General features: G+C 36.2%; 1 protein-coding gene across 1 annotated transcript; it reads left to right on the top strand.

The window, feature by feature from the left end:
* The first annotated feature begins 217 nt into the window (after positions 1 to 217).
* On the top strand, positions 218 to 19,523 carry LOC122019659 (magnesium-chelatase subunit ChlD, chloroplastic-like). Its single transcript, XM_042577115.1, has 15 exons — positions 218 to 569; positions 2,238 to 2,416; positions 3,133 to 3,217; positions 3,294 to 3,610; positions 7,431 to 7,554; positions 9,299 to 9,391; positions 12,424 to 12,519; positions 16,457 to 16,594; positions 16,744 to 16,944; positions 17,231 to 17,386; positions 17,631 to 17,738; positions 17,953 to 18,087; positions 18,168 to 18,332; positions 18,951 to 19,071; positions 19,137 to 19,523. Exons 1-15 carry the CDS (start codon positions 312 to 314, stop codon positions 19,220 to 19,222), a joined length of 2,262 nt encoding a protein of 753 aa, XP_042433049.1. The 5' UTR covers positions 218 to 311; the 3' UTR covers positions 19,223 to 19,523.
* The last annotated feature ends 533 nt before the right edge of the window (positions 19,524 to 20,056 follow it).

Genomic DNA, 20,056 nt, shown 5'->3' with positions numbered 1-20,056 from the left:
AAGTTAGTTGATCAGATTTTTTTCTAGAAGTGAGAGTGCAATAGATTTAGAATAAACTTCCCATTTTCAAAATACAGTAGATGCGAATAAATCTGATCTGGCTAGCTGAGTCGATGGACAACGTGGAATTATTGATAACAAATCAACAATTGTCATTTACGTGGCTTGACGTGCTAAAATCCCATTGGAGGCATAAACGGCTAAGCCTGCGACTCCTCCACAGCGAAAGCGAGAGCGAGTGAGCCACCCAAATCAAACAGATAAAGCGGAAGCTGATAGCAGCGCGATCCAAATCCCGCCGGAGTTCACCAATGGCGGCCCCTGTTTTTGCTCCGTCCAAGTTTATCATCTCCCCGCCGTCCTTCCTCTTCCCGTTCAGAAACAGACCCGCTTTCACCCTCAACTCCGTCGCCGGAACACCGCGCCCACCGCGCCGAGTCGTCGTCGCCGCTTCGGCTGCTGCCACGATCGACTCAAGCAATGGCGCTATCGCCACAACCATAGAGAAACCCATCGGAGACGTGGATTATGGCAGGCAGTACTTCCCCTTGGCCGCAGTGGTTGGGCAGGTAGAGGAGTGAAAACCAGCATCTTAGTACCTGAATGCTGCTCACTGTCTTGTTTCTTTATTTTTCTTTGCTTCCAATAGTCAGACAAATCTTAGATTTAAGTGTTATTGATATTTGAAACTGTACAATTGATGCTGGTAGGTTTCTGCTGCTATGCAAAAGGACTTCAGTTTGTCTGTTGGTTTCAGTGACGATTTAGGTTTTGCAATTATGAATTTTGCATTAATGTGGTTTTCTAGATGTCCGGTTCTTTTCCTTAATCCAACTACTTTATTCTCTCTAGCTTACAGATTGCGCTAATTGCAGTGCAGCCTAGATGATTGCTGGAAATTATTATGGTCTGTGAAAAATAAGTAAATGATTATGGGATCCATGATATCATAGTAGATTCGTTTTTTATAAAAATTTACAAGGTAGTTAATGAAAATTCCCTTTCTTTTCTCCTGAAGTTGAACTATTTAGTAGTTTGATCTGTTATGCCTTTGTTGAAACTTCATTCCTGGAGAAAATAAATATTGGAAATAAATAATTTTGTTCTTGGCAAGCTATAGTCATTTGGAAAAGTTGGACGAAACAGGATGATCATTTCAATGGTCATCCTAAATTTTGTAGCAATCTAACAATTCATATGAAGAAACTAATCAAAAAGATTAATATGGTCCCAACAGGAGTTCTTTTAGCATGCAAATCCTGGATTTATTCAATCCAATTCAAAGTGCATTAATTGCCTATTGGATAGCAAAGAATTCCAAACATCACTGAAATATTCTGTTCTTCGGATAATATTTCAGTCGCAAAGTATAAATTATCCTTAACTTATATTATCTTGTCAAAATTTTCCACCATTTGTTTGGTTATGTTGTTATTGTTCTATTCATCATATGTGTAATACATATTACAAATATTTTGTTAGAACTACTATAGTTTGAGAATCATGTTATCATAAATATGTACAAAACATTGTTGCTTGTCTCTTCTTTTTCAATGCAATACTAGATAGTCATGTGCCTTAATTTACATGCAATTTACTATAAAGTAATGTAGCATCTTTTAATGTAAAAAATATTGTATATAATTTAGCTATAATTTTGCAACACATCTTTCTTCATTGATGTTCACATAGATGACATGAGTTAAATCATGACAAGTGAGACACAAAAGTTAATGTCCAAAACATCATTCCATCTCTGTGCCTTTGAGGTTTCAACGTATTTATTTTGTTTTCTTTGAATCCTTCAGCTTTTGAATGTATTCATTGGAGTCTATTTGAGTTATGGTTGCCTATTAAATTTATTTCACCAGCCCCCAGTTGTAAGCATGGTTAATTTTCTCTTGGTTTTGATTGCTCAATATAGTGTATATGGATGCAAGTGCCTAAAACTTATGCATGTTAAGTATGAGAAATATTTGCACAAGGGTATGCACACATTCATTTGCAAGTATTGTATGTTATAATATATTTTGTTAGTCATGCTTATGAATTGTTAAATCTTAAGTATTTCTTTACTATTATGTATTCATGTGTGGCAATTTTTTACACTCTTCTTTTTATTTGACTCATGGCATCTGGATCTTCATTTGTATCTTGGCAAACAACATTTTTTGTCCTCCATATCCTTGATTTTTCTAGTGCTAAGAATGACATTTTTTTTACTTTTTCCTGTAAAGGATGCTATTAAAACTGCCTTGCTTCTCGGTGCCATTGATTGTGAGATAGGAGGTATTGCCATCTCAGGTAAGAGGGGAACAGCAAAGACAGTGATGGCGCGCGGATTGCATGCTGTACTTCCACCAATTGAAGTAGTGTCTGGTTCAATATCTAATGCAGACCCCAACTGCCCAGGAGAGTAAGATTTTGTCCATTTGCAATGTTCCACTGATTTAGGCAAATTGCATAGATTCGTCCATAGTAAAATGAGTAGCTGCTAAGTGTACATTATAGAGTAGACATTTCAGGTTCTGTTTTTTACACAACTCAAGGACACTTACACAAATTTAAAAAAGAACTGTTATTTCATTTTCACTTATAGTTTTTGAACACATGAATTTTCTTATGCAAGTCGCACTTGGTCATGAACCTTGTCGAAGAAGATACTGATTCTAAGCCTTCTAACATTGTATTATCAATAACCATATATCACATATTGGTAGTTCTAGCCATGAACCTTCTAACAGGTGTATCTCTTTATTAGGAAATGACCGAGTTAGTCCAAGGGCTCTTTGTGTTTCAGTTTTTTTGAATACAATTATTAGTATGTTTCAACAAGGTTCATCTGTAGAGGCATCCCTTTAGAGCGCTATACATTGTTAAAAATTTGCTAACTTTTAGCAAAGCAACTTGTAGATGTAACGTCAAAACTTGTCAATCACTGAATCATTATTTGAACACCTGTTGGGTTGTTTCTACTAAAGTTTTGCTTGATCTTTCTGTTCTAGTCACAATATCCAGTTAGAGTCATTAATTTATTTTCTAAAGAAGAAATTATCTTAGATGTGTTATCCACACTTTGTTTTCGTATTTCTAAATTTAGTTTCTATTTGCTAATGATTAGCTATTGTTCAGATGGGAATATGGATTAACTGAACGGGTGGAGTATGACTCTGCTGGTAATGTTATGACTCAAATTGTTAAGACACCTTTTGTTCAGGTGAAAACTCAAATGACACCAATGCTATTCAAATATTGTTGATAATGATATAATGTCCTTTGTAAATGGTTTAAAGATTCCACTTGGAGTTACAGAAGACAGGCTTCTTGGATCTGTTGATGTAGAGGAGTCTATAAAATCAGGAACTACTGTATTTCAACCTGGTCTACTTGCACAAGCACACAGAGGAGTCCTCTATGTCGATGAGATAAATCTTTTGGATGAGGGGATCAGCAATCTTCTTCTAAATGTTCTAACTGATGGAATTAATATTGTGGAGAGAGAAGGAATAAGCTTTCAACATCCTTGCAAGCCACTTCTTATTGCTACATACAACCCAGAGGAAGGTTCAGTACGTGAACACTTGCTTGATCGTATAGCAATTAATTTAAGGTATGTATCATGCAATAAATGATTCACATTGGCCATTTTGTTTATAACTAACTATGCCTCTAACTTAGGACTTGGATATTATGATTATGTATGCCTAATAAAAATTAGTCTACAAATACAACTTAAATTTTTATGATGCTTTCTTTTTGAAGGAAAAGGACTCCCAAAGTGCCCTACCCTGTATACTGATAGGAAGATGTAATTGAAGCTAACAAATTGGTAGATATGTAAAGCAACTTGTAAATATCCAAAACGTTTAAACATTAGCTTGTATATATAATATTCAATTGTATAATTTATTTGAGATAGAGATATTCCTTCACAACTAAAAGAAAATTCCACTCTCAGAAAATAATGTAGCCTCCCAGATAATTGATAATAATTTTGTCTTTCAAATGTACATAGTTTTTTAATTTCTACTATGCCCTGCACTTGATTTGTTGTTAAACAAATGTTAGCAACATAAACTGCCAAGATTAAAATCTTGGTGGTGCTATAAATAACTGAGTGAACTATTTTCTTGCTCTTGTTACCAATATGGTTAATGGCTTGAGAAAAACCTTTGAAACCATGGCAAAGGCTTGCTTGAGACCATGGATTGCCTTTTAGAGGTTGCATATTTTACTTTGCCCTAAAGAATACAACTAAAAAGGTCATTCCATACACACTTCTTACAAGAGACACTATATCAGAAAATGTTTTTTATATCCATATAAAATATCTATGAACTGATTAACTACTAGAAAAAAGAACATAGGCCAAATTGAGATGAATAATAGGAGAATGCCTCTTAAGTAATCCGCACCATAACTCTGAATGTATCTTTTGACGATCAATCTCGTCTTGTATTAGTCAATTTGGCCATTCAAATTTCAAAAGATCCAAGAGACAATTTCTAGAATGAGGGGGGGGGGGGGGGGGGGGTGGATGAGAGAGGCGGTTAAAGGGAGAAAGAGATTCGTCAACGGTCCATCTCCCTAGGCTCAACAACAGCGACATTGAGTGATGGTCATATGAGAGAACAAAAAAGAGAGATATAGAAAACAAGAGACAGAAAGGGAGAAGCCAATAAAAGAGGCTGCATTGGTGGTGAAGGCTTATAGTGCACGTGGATTTTGAGTGGCGACGATCTCACATGGAAGAGAGAAAGAGAGGTGCATAGGTGAGAAGAGGGACGGATGGGGGGAGAGAGAGAGTAGAGCCATCAATTTGGATTAGCCCATTAGGTTGTCTCACCCCACCAAACAATTTAAGTGGATTATGTTGAAATTTTATCAACCTATTTTAAGGCGGGTCTAGGAGGGCCGACTCGCCTAAGCTCGCTATCCGTGCGGGTTGGCCCGTGGTGAGCTTGGGTTGGTCCGCGGGTTGAGATTTTTTTTTCTTTCCAAAATTTAAAATTAAAGTAGAAAATTTAACCGGCTCATGAGTTTGACCTCCTAAAGGGCAACCCAAACTTAAAAATTTCAAGTTTTTTAATATTTTTTGAGAGGCTCGTGGGTTGGCCCGCCTAACCCGTAGCCCACCTTAGGTTGGGTTGGGGATTTCCTAGCTTGCAAGGATGGTGGGTCAGCCCACCCCGCCTTGCCATATGACGGGTTTCTAATGGGCCGCCCCTCCCCCCACGGGTTGACCGTTTGACAACACTAAGAGAGAGAGGTTATATAACCCCAAACTACTTAAAAAATCCTTTGATTTTTTCCAACGTGACTAAATTAGAATATAACCTCTACTTAAAATTTGGTTCACAATCTCCCTGGGTTCAAACCCACGTGACCCTAATCACCATCCCAAATCGATGGGTTCTTCTAAACCCAATTCAACTTCAACTTGACGCCCAAAATCAAATATGTCATTTCAGTTTCATCTATTTTTTTTTTAAATAAGTTAAGATGCACAAAATTAAATACATGAAAACTCAATATCTAACATTCAACTATGGTTGGTTGCTTTGAGAAGGAGGGGAAGGAAGAAAAGGAAGAGGGGAAGGAAGAAGAGGAAGAGGAGGCTTACTTGAAAGTTTCAGGTCGCGAAAGAAGCTCGTTGCTCAGAAGCGGGTCATTAAAGATGCTCAAGCTTGGCAGAGAGTTGTAGAAGGAGCTTGTAGCTCCACTAGAGCTTGCAACTAAGGGGAAAGATGCTTGTGGAAGGAGCTCGCAATTTTGCTAGAGTTTGCAATAGGTGCAAGACACTCATGGAAGGAGTTCGTGATTTGGCAATGCTTGTGATGAAGGTTGAAGCTGCTCACAACTTGTGCGAAACTTGTGACAAAGGCACAAGACGCTTGCAATGAAGTCTAGTCCTAATAAAAGACTTACAACGAAGGTGGAAGACTTGTAATGAAGGTGGAAGGCTTGGGTGGAGCTCATCACAAAGGTAAAAGTCTAGTCCTAAGAAAAGACTTGCAACGAAGGTGGAAGACTTGTAATGAAGGTGGAAGGCTTGGGTGGAGCTCATCACAAAGGTATAGGGTTTGTGATAAAGGTAGAATTATTGAAGGACTTGTTCACTTGCATAGGGTTTGTGAGCTTCTTGCATGTCGGTAGGTGGAATGAAAATTTTTGCCATTGCCGAACGTCACATCTCAAAATTTGAAACCATGGTAGATAAGTGACCCAAGGAAGGATGAACAACTTGAATGGAGATTAAAAAAAATCATATTTCATTTCCCACTCTGATCCATTTATTAAAAATTATAAAATAACCTATATATTAGTTAAATAAATGTCAAATTTTTATTATTTTTAATTGATCTAAAAAATAAAAGGCCCATAGACTAGGGTTTAGCACTAAAGAGACATATGCTTCCAAGCCTAGGCTTGAGCTAGGTGTGACTCCCACTTAAATTGGACTATGGCACAAGCATGACATGGCTTGAGGTGAGCCATGCCCAAATCAACACGACTGTAATCGGGCCAATGAGGGCCTTGGCCTTGTTGAGCCTAGGCACGACCTTTGACACCTTAATGTGGGTTTTGGTCGTGCCAGCTTGAGCATGACCTTTGACACCTTTATCTAAAAGGGAATCCAAAAATGAATATTATGTGCAAAGAGAGAAGTGTCCATTAGATTCAGGACATATGAATAATAACCTCATCCAACCAACTTCAGAGTTGTATATCAATTACTTGAAGTATGCTTCCCGATGAGAGGTAGATCAATAGCCTCAATAGCATCTAGCTGGTAGATGATTTCACCACTATAGTGACTTATCAGATATTTTTACCTTTCTTCTGGCTTTGACATAGATATTAGCATGCTTGTCTATAAAGCATGCTACTGTTAGTGGAGGTGCGGTTGGGGTTGAGTGCCATGCAATAGCATTGATAGGTGAATGCCTCAAGTAGTCCAAGTGGCATTAATGGTCATAATTTGAAATCTCGTACCATACCACAATGCATGGTCAAAACGTATTTGATATTATGGCACAAGTAATCGATCCTATGCTGTTAATGCCAATATGGATGAGTGTGTACATTCAACACCTTTTGACATGGTATAAAACGTGGCTAGATGAATTGAAATAATATATATTTTTTTGTAGCTCTTGTCCATACAATATAAAGTCAAAGCTGTATCATTCCAAATGAAACATAAAGTCTGAAGTTAGACATATAATTGTATCTCTTCTTCTTCATCACCTCCTTTGTCCTCCCCTTCCAATGAAACACTAGCATGATATGGCTTGAGATTTTAAACCTCGAGTGTTGTTATTACTGTTACTTGATTTTCATTTATTCACTTGAGACTTTGAACGTTGTAGCAAAGCACACATTTTTACTAGTTTTGCTTACTCTATGTTTACATCATTTCATCGCAGTGCAGATCTTCCAATGAACCTTGATGACAGAGTTGCTGCAGTTGGTATTGCAACAAAATTTCAGGAAAAAAGCAAAGAGGTTTATACAGTTGTCGAGGAAGAAACTGAATATGCTAGGACTCAGGTTTTGCTAATATATGTTCTATTTTCTTGGTTTTGCTTTTTGTTTATTGTGGTTTCAAATAACAATAGAAAAATTGGTAATGGAATCAAATCACAAATGACTCGATATATGTTATTTTTTTTGCACCATATTTTTCCAATGATACTTGTTGGTGGGTGGTACAGATCGACAACCGGAACAAAATCATAAATTTTGAATAGTGGTCTGAGGTGTCATTTGAATTTGACAAGTTGAAGCCAGTATCAGATCATATATGTTTAATTTAGAAATATGACCCAGTTGGATCCCATGATCAAATTTACTTTACTTAAAGTGAAAGTAGAATGTAAGCATTCTTCATATAGTATAGGCATTTTGAAAGTATTTGCATCAACACCTCAATTAATTCACAGGACCTGACTGGTGGGGCCCATTGAATCAGAACTGAACATTAAGTTTTAGTTTATCTGTCATGATAATTTCTTTTATATAGGCTCAAAGATTTCTATCTTGGTTTTCCATATCAGAGAATTGATGACATTCCAATTTTTGTAATGTTTGTTTGATGCAGCAAACAAACAATTATTAGAATGATATTTCACACTCAGTTACCGTAAAAATTGCAGACTACTTATTTTTTCTTTGCTCTTTGCTTCCAACTTGCGATATAATTGCAATTTAAATTGTGCATTTTCATCACTCTAATATGGATTCTTGGTCTGTTTATCTTCCTATTTTTGACCAGACTGTCAAAACTGAACAACTAAGATATTAAACCATTTGAGGATAGCAACTGTATGTAATGACAGAAATGCTTTAGGAGGTGATCAAGATACATGGAAGACTCAATTTAACTGCATATCGTTCTTTTGTGCTTTAGATATATACATTTAGGAAGCAGATTACTTCATCTAGTTTGAGGCCTTTGAGTAAATTTCTCCACCTTCAGAAAACTGTGAAGACGAATCATCAACAATGACGCAATCTGCGTTTAGGCTATTTTTCCCATTATTTCTCTCTCTCTCTCTCTCTCTCTCTCAATCTAAGTATGTTCAACAAATGCATGCCTTCCCCCATGCCTTACCACTTGCATTAATGGCTAGTAGCCACACGTGATTTACCTCCTCCGTGTTGGCCTATGGACGGATTGGCGGGGCCGCTGGGGGCGAGTGAATCGCCTTTTGCCACATAAGTATGCTCAACAAATATATTCTCCGCTTTCTTTAAAATTCAAGTTAGATTTCTTTCTTTCTTGTATTCTTTACCAACATGAAACTGGGCTTTATTTCCCTTCCATGATTTGGACCTTGTTAAGAAATTTTATACACACTTCCTTACTGTTAGCTTTCATATCAGGCATGCCTGTTTAAGTTTCATTTCTATAGCGTGGATATGCGTACTGTAAACAGTTAAATCCTAATTGAGTTGCAGCAAAAAAGGTCGGTTCAATTTTTGGACTTTTGGTATTGGGACACTCAATTCATTTTCTTCTGCTTGAAATTTCATAGGTTTTAGAGTCTTGTGTTATGATGCTCTTCAGGGCAGTCCTTAGTTAGACATTAGCCACTTTGAGCAAATCAGCAGATTAAAAAATAGTCATGTTATTAATTATGACTTGCATGTTTCCCTTTGATTTGGTGCTAAAAATGAGATGTCTCGCAGTAAAGATGCATTTGAAATATTTCTCAAGTTAAAAAATGACTGATCCTGTCTGTAACCTAGTCTAGATAAAAACAGTCTAAATTTGAAAAGCACTGCTATACAGATCATTTTGGCAAGAGAGTATCTGAAGGATGTCACCATCACTAGGGATCAGCTGAAATATCTGGTTATGGAATCAATACGAGGAGGCTGTCAGGTTCACATCTTGAAACTATAAATATAGTCTTATCTTCATCTCTCTCTCTGGTCTGTAAACACATCCTTGCCTGTTTCCATTCATTGGATATAATTAAGATTTTATCTATCAGTTTGAAGACCCTAATTTCTAGGTTGAAATTATTCATGCTTCTTGACCTTTGTTTGGTCAGGTGTATCCACTTTCTATTTATGCCTTTTTTTCATGAAGTTGCATAGAAGAGGTCTTAACAGGGTTCACTTCGAGTAACATTTGAGGAAATTGTGCTCCCTTCATGTGAATATTGTATTAACCCATATTATAGATATGATGGTTGAGAGCTTTCTTATTGTTTAACAAAATAAAGCAGTAAAGCATGACCAGACTTTGGTGCGTAATCTAAATTTAATTGATATATTGTATATGAGGATTTGGTATTTCTAGTGCTAGTTTTCCCTGACTAGTTTTGTAGTGAGTTGCACTATCAGACAATGGTCTTCTAGTGGAGTTCTGCACCTAAAGTCGCAGAAGTAAAAGCTTAGGTGTTAAAAAGTGAGACCCCATCAAAAGTTATTTGTAATGGGTCAATTCTCCCCACTAAAAGTTAATGAATTAGTGTGGACTCCTAGTGTTCCCCCACTAAACAAATTATTTATGAGAACCTTTTGGTTCTCACCAATGATGACATGTAAAGTATATCCTTGAAGAGTAGTAGGACCATGCCTTGCACAAGTAGGTCCCAATTATTTTTAGAATATTTATTTGTTCTTGCAATTATTAATAAAATAATAAAGAGTAAAAAATAAAATTGAATATTGTTAAAAAAATAATATTACTTGATATTAGTAGTTATAATAGTTTTTTTTTTTAAAATATTACCAAAAAATTAATTTGACAAATATAGGTGCAGGTTGGGCTAGGCTTGAAGTCGGGCGGTGCATGGATTATTTGGGCACTGACACAACTCTTATAATGAAGATCACAATAAAATACTCATGATAAAAGTGAGTTAGGGAGAGTAACTTTTACTCTCATTAATAATTATAATCGGTGGATCTTTAGTGAGGGTTAAGCAGATTTCTTACTTAAAAAAAAGTTAATTAGTGTGAATAATTTTATAGTGCCACCAATACTTGTAATGGGTGTGACCGTTTGGTGAGGGTCAATTATAATTCTCACCATAGAAGAGAATTAGTAGGGGTCATTGTGACGACTTTATGGAGGCTAAAAAATGATTCACACTAAATGGGAGCTTTGGCAAATGTCATTACATGTCCTCCACTAAAAGTGGACACTTTTTATTGTATTTCTTGTAGTGGTTATAGGAATGAGTAGCCTAGCCAGCTATCCTTGTTTATGTCAACTTGCAAGTTTTATTTCTTCCATCCTGCCCTATGATTTTTGAATATACGAGGTCAGGGAAGGAAAGACTTCAAAATTAGATATGAAGATCATTTATGTGCATCTTTTTGTCACTTTCCCTCATCACCCTCATATCTCTCATCCAAGCATAATGTGCATGGAATACAGCGGAGTTGCAATAATTGGCAGGATGGTGTTGAACACTGCTGGTGTCAAAGGTCAACGATCACTTAATGGCGTTGTACAAGGTGCTTTAATACTTGAGGACAATTAAAACTGATTTCCACCATATCTTTCTCAAAAACCTCTTCTTTCTTTCGTTTCTCATGATCTAAGTTACCTAAGGGGTGAATCATACCCTTGTCAGATACCAAAACAAATATGAAAGAAAAATCAATGGGAAATAAGGAGTGGTCATGTCCTACTATTGTTGACTTTGAATGAAAGGAGTGGTTGTCCTTGTGTATCTTCAGTAAAATACTATGAGCCTTCCCCAGAAAAAGATGTTTGGCCATTGATGTTGTGCAAAATTGTTGACCTTTTGTCCAATGAAACCACTAAGGACATTATTAACAGCTTGCGCTGGATGAGTTACTTTATAGCATCCAAGGTTGATCTCTGGGCTATGGAAAGAGCTAACTTCCAAGAGTGATCATTGTTTGGCTTGGTCTTTGTGCTTCGTTTCCCTATCTATTCCTCATTCGAATCAAGTTCTTGAAGTGATTATGGAGTGGGATTTAAGCCCACTAGAAAAAACAGATGCCACACTTGTCATTTTCCCATCCATACCAATACTATTTGGTTGTGTTAACATGTTTGCGGTACTAACATCTTTTCCAACAATAATATTTTGTCAGAAGAAGAGAAGATAGAGCAAAGAATATTTCATTCCCCTACATATGCTAATATGTTTGACAGTTTAAATCTTCTTCAACTAATCATCAACTACATAGTTCTTAAATATCTTTTTAGCAGTGATGGGACGTTTCATTAGTTTTTATATAACATATTATGTTTGTAACCAATGACAAAAAACGTGTCTCTGGATTCACATGTTTCATGATGATCCAATTTTCACAACAGAAGGATCATGCGAATGCTTATCTATCTGATACTTATAAATTACTTTAAAATATTGTTTTACTATTTCCATAAAACAATTGCACTTGGATATAATCAATTTTCACTAAAATGTTAAGACTTACTCACATGTTGAGAGATTCATATCCTTGCAGAAACATATAAACACTAAAAAATCATCTAGCAATTTTTTAAAAGGCCGTTCTGTGGTTTCCGATCAAACCAATTTGGTACTCAAAATACTATGTTTGCTGTACATGACCTTACGGTTTTAATCTCACCAAAATAAAAATAATTGGATAGTACAATTGTGAATGTCATAGTGTAGCACACTCAGATGTTGGTCCGTACAAATTATAAATTTATGTCTTTTTAGGATAATTTGCCTATTGTGCACAAAAATGGTCATTTCCCTTATTTTCCCTCTGAAATAAATCATTTCTCAGAGTGCTGCTCTTTATGGAACATTGAAAATTTGTAGTTATTAATATTGACTAATGTAACAGAGAGGTTGGACTATTTGTTTATTGGTTTACATATGCAGATAATCTACCTGTTCGCTATTTACAGGCCTACTCTGACATTTTCTTAAACAATGATCCTTTTGATAGGGACATAGAGCTGAATTATTTGCTGCTCGAGTAGCAAAATGTCTAGCTGCTCTGGAGGGGCGTGAAAAAGTCTATGTGGATGATCTGAAAAAAGCTGTAAGCTCCTGCCAAATATTGAGAACTCATTACTAAATATTTACAAAAGTTTCTCATTGTAGTTTTTCATATAGGACATTCTTATAGAAAGGCAGACGTTTCTCATTGTAGTTTTCCATTTTAATTAATCTTCAAGTCTTGATTGAGAAGGGGAGCCTTGGTGCAACGGTAAAGTTGTTGCCATGTGACCAAAAGGTCACAGGTTCAAATCCTGGAAACAACCTCTTGCAAAAAGTAGGGTAAGACTGCGTACAATGGATCCTTCCCCGGGACCCCGCATGGTGGGAGTTTTGTGCATCGGGCTGTCATTTTTTTAAGTCTTGATTGACTTTTTTCTTTGCATGAAAGGGGATTCATGCAAGCCTGCTTATACACACAGTAGTGTAATGGCTAACTTTTCTTATTGTTAGAGATTTAGTTTTAAATACGTGGGTTGTTATAGAAATACACAACTGAGATGTATATATGTAATATGTCAATACGGCAATATATATTGGTAGAAGGAACTACCTAGGGAAGATGACTTTGTATAATTTTTATCATTTAATTTTCAAGATGGTATTATAAGCTATACATCTCCCCATTTAACATTTAATATTTCTCGATTTATCTTGGTTTAACATCATCTTACAGAGCCACACTACAGACATCAATAAACCTACCATAATCACTTGGAAGGATCACAAACATGCTACCATGGGTAAGTCCCTGCACTCCAGCTGAGATGCCATCCGCTGCTTGAGTTCAGCCCACTGAACGACAATGGAAGACTTCACTCAGTGCGTGGATCTGTAGTATTGTTAGAGCAAATAACTTAACTAAACAACACACCTCAAATGAGGAATAAGAACCAGAAGTGCAGCCAACAATAAATCACTTTAATTGGAGGTCAAAATTAATAGAAAATGAGCACAGATGTGCAAAGCACGGTTTATGGTGGATGTGCATCAATTATCTCTTTTAAAGAATCCAAATAACAATAGCAAGTGAAAGCCAACTCCACTTAGCCAAGTTTAAATTACCAATAATAAACCTTCTTTATGTTATCATCATTCGTTAGATTTTAGTTACCAGTAATTATCAACTTTAACTTATTGCATAGAAGACTTGGCTAGCGAGTTCGACACTAGTCCTTATACAAACAAAGAACACAACAAAAAATGACTTTGCCCTAGAACAAGGAGAGGGAAGAGGGTTTTGAACGATCTCATGCTGACTGGGAGAGAAGAAGGCATTTTGGTACACAAAATTGGGAGAAGGAACAAAGGAGTTGCTAAAATAGTCAAAATCTTAACAGAATTGAACCATCAATTGAGCCAATCCAGTTCATTTTTATTTGGTCCAAATCGATTCAATCCTAAAACCTATGATTTACGCCCGATTCAAGTCCACTTTAAGAAAAAAGGAAAAGTAAATCAATCCCCATCTGACCACAGTCTCATTCAGATAATCTAACCCCTAATTAACCCCCAACACTGATTCAAAACCACTAGATCAGCTTTTAAGAGATTTGGTTCAGCTGTAAGGTTGTAATTTAGTTCCTTTAAATTTAAATTTAAAAACATTTATTTAACTCAAACAATATTCAGAATATAATAGGAAGGGGAGCATTAGCGCAACGGTAAAATTGCTGCCGTGTAACTGGTGGTCATGGGTTCAAGTCGCGGAAACAATCTCTTGCAATTTAGGATAAGGTTGCGTACAATAGACCCAATGTAGTCCGACCCTTCCTTGGGACCCCACATTAGCGGTATTCTGTGCACCGGGCTGCCCTTTTAATAGCCAGAATATAACACTTGGTTCATCCTTGGTATAGTCCAAACACAACCAAATTGACTCCACACTAAGTCAAAATTTAACCACATCTGACAACAACCAAAAAGTGCCTTGGAAACCCTAAATGAGACCCGAATTGAGTCCAAATACAAATCTACTTCAAAACAAAATGATTCAACATTGAATAAAATAAATCACAGATCCAACCAATGACCTTAATTAACACCTCCAACCTTTGATAAATCAAAATTAAATTCCAGGATACGCCTAATTTGTTGTGGCACCATTAACTAAATGGTCCACCTTATTAATCAAGATGTGTCTCTACATTACATTGCTCCTAGTTTATTTTGATACACTATTCATTCAATGCATTTATGCTTGTATAATAGATGGCTTCAAATGATCGATTCATAATTATATAAATCACAGAATAAAATAAATGTAGATACTCGGAATGGAAAAATGTTAATCATGATACCTAGATATTCGTAGGTCAAATGTAATTAATGTAAACGCATATTAAGACAACTCATCTATAAAACATCATGTATGCACAAAGGAAGGTACTCAACATCCAAAAGTAAAGATGAATGAATGCAATCACTAGCATGCAAAAGGTATGACTATTAGGAAGAAAAGACCTTTGTTTACTTCTCTTTCTCCTGTTGATCAGAAATGTCCCTTAGCCTGACACAAATTTCTCAAAAATGGGATACTTGCAAGCGTTAATGACTGTACAGTCCCTGTGGATCAACTCACAAAGACTCCTGCAATCTTCTTTTTTTTCCTGTTCATTTCTTTCTTTTTCTCCTCACTATAGCTCTTAGTGCTAGTCCAATGACCATCTACCCCTTCCTCGCTACGATGACTGCTAGCACCTTTGTGCTACGTCAAGAAGAACATGCTACATGAACAAAGTAGAAGAGGTGTTGCTCAACACATCTCTACAAGGTAAGATAAATTAGATTGGTTGTTCCCTTTATATTTTATTTAGTTTGGTCTAAAATCACAGCAAAGCTAGCTCAAAATTTTCAAATGGTAAATTACTCTATGCTAGTATGCTACCACCTTCTATGAAAATCCCAATAGTGGTATTAAAGTGTGGTTTGATGATCAAACAAAGAGGCACACATCCTTTGGAAGAGAAATTAATTTGGACCTTGGATCTTCACTGGATTCTGATGAGAGAAAAGAATGTAGGAAAAAAGGATTACATGGCACAAGGGAGGGAAAGATGTCCACCAACCTATTGATCACTTAGCCACTAGTTTGTATCACATGGCAAGTTTGCAGAATTAAGCAAAGATCAAATCTTGAGGAATTACCCTCCCATGTCAGGCTAGCTTCGGTTTCCTGATTTACTCCCTTCCGATGGTATGGGACTTCGTTAAAGGGTTTCCTTTGTAAAATTTGCATAAGTTTGCAGAACTTAGTCACTAATTTGGTCCATCATTGTCTTGGCCAACAGATATTGTCTGTTTATGTGATCTCGTGGCCACCAGGGTGACGGATTTCACCTTTTGCAAAAGTTTGTAGAACTTGGCCATTAATTTGGTCCATCATTGTCTTGGTCAACAAATTTTGTCTATTTATGTGATCTCTCTAGTTCCTCAATGGCTGGCTTTCAATATGGCTTCTCTAAACCCTTTCCTTTGTCATCCAAACTCTAATGATTAGAAAGGAGGATAAACAAGGCTCATCAAGCAAAACAACTCAGTTCAAAGCAAAGAGATCTCAACAAGAATTGTTATGGTTTTGAAGGTAAGGTCTTACTCCTACCTTAATCACTATACCCACTGTTGATGTTCTACCACTTGGGAGAATGCCTTAGATGCAGATCGTGAGAGGAAAACATCTAACTCTTCTCCACCGTTCTCTCTCTCCTCTCAACACAATAAACCCTCTGTAATCACTAATTTTCTATTTATTTTAAAATTTTGAAGTCTAATAGGGAAAATTAAAATTGAGCTCAACCAAGTTCTACTCAGTCTCTCTCAAAGAGGTTTCTGCTTTTTACAATTATGCCCATATACTTCGCAAATACACCGCTGCACTTAATTTAAGCCCGAAAAATTAAATTAAATCCGTGATTCCACTTCTATGATTTTCATGTTTAATATAGAGTGAGAACTTAAACATGAATACTGTTATATTGCAGGTAGAGTTAGTTATCCTACCTAGGTCCATTATCACTGACAACCTACAAGAGCAGCAGAATCAGCCACCACCTCCTCCACCACCTCCTCCACAAAATCAAGATTCTTCAGAGGATCAAAATGAGGAAGAAGATACAGAGGTTACTAATAGAACTCTTTGAAATATGTATCAATTGCTTAGAACCTTCTCTTCAATCTCTTCAGTTTCTCTAATTATTATCTATATCTGTTATTTGGCATGAAAACAAAAGGAAATCCTATTAGAGAATGATAAATATTGTCTGAACAGGAAGACAACGAGCAGGAGAATGAACAACAGGAACAACAAATACCTGATGAGTTTATCTTTGATGCTGAAGGTGGGATTATTGATGATAAGCTTCTGTTCTTTGCTCAACAAGCACAAAGACGTCGAGGTAAAGCTGGGCGTGCAAAGAATGTTATCTTTTCAGAAGATAGGGGCAGATATATTAAGCCTATGCTTCCAAAGGTTACCTGTCCATTTCTATGTTCTTTTATAATTTATTTATTTTTGGCTTAATCTTCTAGTTGATGTATTGTATTAGTTCAAAAAAAAAAAAATCCATTTCAAAAGGATTTGCTACTTTGATTTTGTTCCCTGTAGCTTCAACAAAACCAGTGGCCTAAAACTCAAAATTGGTTACTCTCAATGCACAATTAAATTCGAGCATAATCTACACCTACTTAGTTTTTGCTAAATCAAATGCGTCCATGTCATAATTGAGGTTCCAAAGTATAAAATTTACCGCTTGCAGGGTCCTGTTAAGCGATTGGCTGTTGATGCAACACTGAGAGCTGCTGCACCATATCAAAAGCTTCGTCGGGAGAAAGACACCTGCAAGTCCAGAAAAGTTTATGTAGAAAAAACAGACATGAGAGCAAAGAGAATGGCACGAAAAGCGGGTGCTCTGGTATAGTTTTACTTTTGCATCTTAGTGTTCCACATGAACACCCATTATGAAACTAACTGCAGAGACCATAGTTTATGCCGGTAAGATATTTTAGGTAATGTTAAGACTAAATTAAGTATCCATGATTGAGTGTACAAAATTTACCATTTCATCCAGATTATTTTCTACATAAATTCATATTCAGAACCTCGTACAATTTTATATCTGGATCACTTAGAGCACACTTCTGGATGTGTATTTGCAGGTAATCTTTGTGGTTGATGCTAGTGGAAGCATGGCATTAAACCGTATGCAAAATGCAAAAGGTGCAGCACTGCAATTATTAGCAGAAAGTTATACAAGTAGGGATCAGGTATTGCAGTTTCCTTCTTGATAATAATAAATATCCTCAGAAGAATGAACCTAAGTACTATGCAATTGACTATTAGTAGACATTCAACTGCCAAAACTAAATGCAGATAGATTAAGTTTCCATTACTAGGATTCAAACCACTGGTTTGACACTTTAATTGGAAAATTAATGCAAATAAGTGATCATGTTTCTTTTTGTTTTTTCTATCGGTTAGGTTTCAATCATTCCTTTCCGTGGAGATTGTGCAGAAGTTTTGTTGCCTCCGTCAAGGTCAATAGCAATGGCTAGGAAACGGCTTGAGAGACTTCCATGTGGCGGCGGTTCTCCCTTAGCACATGGTCTAAGCACGGTATCTTTGTACTTAATTTAATCATCCACTTTGTTTTTTTTTAATTTTCAAGGCTAATCAAAATTGCGTATCATTTTTAGGCGGTTAGGGTGGGATTAAATGCTGAAAAAAGTGGTGATGTTGGACGCATTATGATTGTTGCAATTACTGATGGAAGGGCTAACATATCTTTGAAAAGATCCATTGATCCAGAAGCTGCTTCCACGGCAGATGCGACAACTAGGCCTTCAACACAGGACCTCAAGGTAAGAGTAGGTTGCATTTACTTTGGAGGGATGGATCCTAAATAAGCTGGTGAAGAAAGGGATAAGTAGATGTTTATTTGGATAAATGGAATTTTTGATCCAATTAAACAGCTTTTGATCCATCCCATTTTTTTGCCCCTTCTTTCCTTGTCTTTTTGATCTTATTCCTCCAACTAAACATAGACTTTGGAACACTTCAAACTTCAAAGTCAAAGTTGAATGGATAGCTCTTACACTACGTTTCTTCAAGTTGATCTACCTGTGCTTCTGTGAAACCTTAAAAATTGTTGATCTGCAGTAAAGCCTTGTATTGTTGATCTCAAGGACTTTATGTTAAGTCACAACCACATAAATATCAACAGAAATATCATATTTCTTTACCAAAAAAGAGAAATATCATATTCATGTTTTGATGTTTGAAACCGGATTTTCCTGTTGCTTTAAAGTTCTCTTAATGCTAGTTTCTTTGGTCTATTGGATCTCATTACCTTCATGAAACTATACTCAATATTAAATTATAAATGCACTGCTTTCCTGTGTTTTATCAGATTCATCTTTGATTTTTTTCAAAAGATCTAGACTACCTTGAAAACCTTTTGCAACTCTTTACTCTTGAAGGATGAGATTCTAGATGTAGCTGGAAAAATATACAAGGCAGGGATGTCGCTTCTAGTCATTGACACAGAAAACAAATTTGTTTCTACGGGATTTGCCAAGGAGATTGCAAGAGTTGCCCAAGGTAAATTTTTGGTATCTATATTTCTTTCTGATGGCTTCATCTAATAAACCCTTATAATCTGACAGGAAAATATTACTACTTACCAAATGCTTCTGATGCTGTCATCTCTGCCACAACAAAGGAGGCATTATCAGTCTTGAAGAGTTCATGACAAATAGGAACACTACTTTCCATATTGACCTTCAGCTTCCTATCTTCAAATTTATGATGCGGCTAGTGAAGAAAGTGTGATGAATAGGTGATGGCAACGCACTCGTCTTTTATTAGGAAATGGTGTATATGAGAATAGGTTTCTATGCAAGTAACAGGTTCATGTAAGGGCCATGGTTGACCTGTTGTATGGAGCTTCAGTCTGTCTGTGCTGAATTTATCCCAATCTGGCTTTGTACTGCTATTTTTTTTGTTTATGTTTTTGCAAGGTAATAGAAGATAGATCCCCAATAATTGATGAAGATGAGATGGTTTCTAGCCCAACAAATGATGATTTTTTTACTCGCGGAAATGGTATCAGATTCTAGCTTTAGTTCTTGGGTGGTCTTTGATGAAATCATACAGTTATGGTTTGTATTGGTATATATATCATAGGAGATTTTTTTTAAACCTATTAATCTTGGAGGTGATCAGCTCTATAAAGATGGGTCATGATATCAGCATCACAAGTGGTTTGAGCACCATGAGTGTATGAGGTGGCCAGTGTGATAATTGAACTCTCATTGTGTGAGAGCTTATCCTATCTCTTATCTTCGCATTACGCTTCAGGAGCTAATAGGAGATTTTTTTTTATCTTCAGGTTGAAGGCTTTATCTTATGTGGTTGGAAATTTTTTTCAAGCATATTCAATTCCAATTAAAATATATAATTTATTAACTAAATCTCATGATAAAACAAATCAAGTAATACAAATATGATAAATATAAAATTAAAATGGGGATTTAGAGTAAAAGGTGTTTGGTATCGAAATAGACCTTGGACGTTATTGCTACTA

Source organism: Zingiber officinale, chromosome 9A (assembly GCF_018446385.1).
Source record: "Zingiber officinale cultivar Zhangliang chromosome 9A, Zo_v1.1, whole genome shotgun sequence".
Lineage (NCBI taxonomy): Eukaryota > Viridiplantae > Streptophyta > Magnoliopsida > Zingiberales > Zingiberaceae > Zingiber > Zingiber officinale.
This window is presented reverse-complemented; position numbering and strand designations above follow the sequence as displayed.

Excerpts from the sequence above, each read along its gene's own strand:
- LOC122019659 (XM_042577115.1), top strand. The coding sequence starts at position 312 with ATGGCGGCCCCTGTTTTTGCTCCGTCCAAGTTTATCATCTCCCCGCCG. Across the intron at positions 3,611-7,430 it reads CGTATAGCAATTAATTTAAG|TGCAGATCTTCCAATGAACC; the intron begins GTATGTATCATG and ends ATTTCATCGCAG. Across the intron at positions 16,945-17,230 it reads TTAAGCCTATGCTTCCAAAG|GGTCCTGTTAAGCGATTGGC; the intron begins GTTACCTGTCCA and ends TACCGCTTGCAG.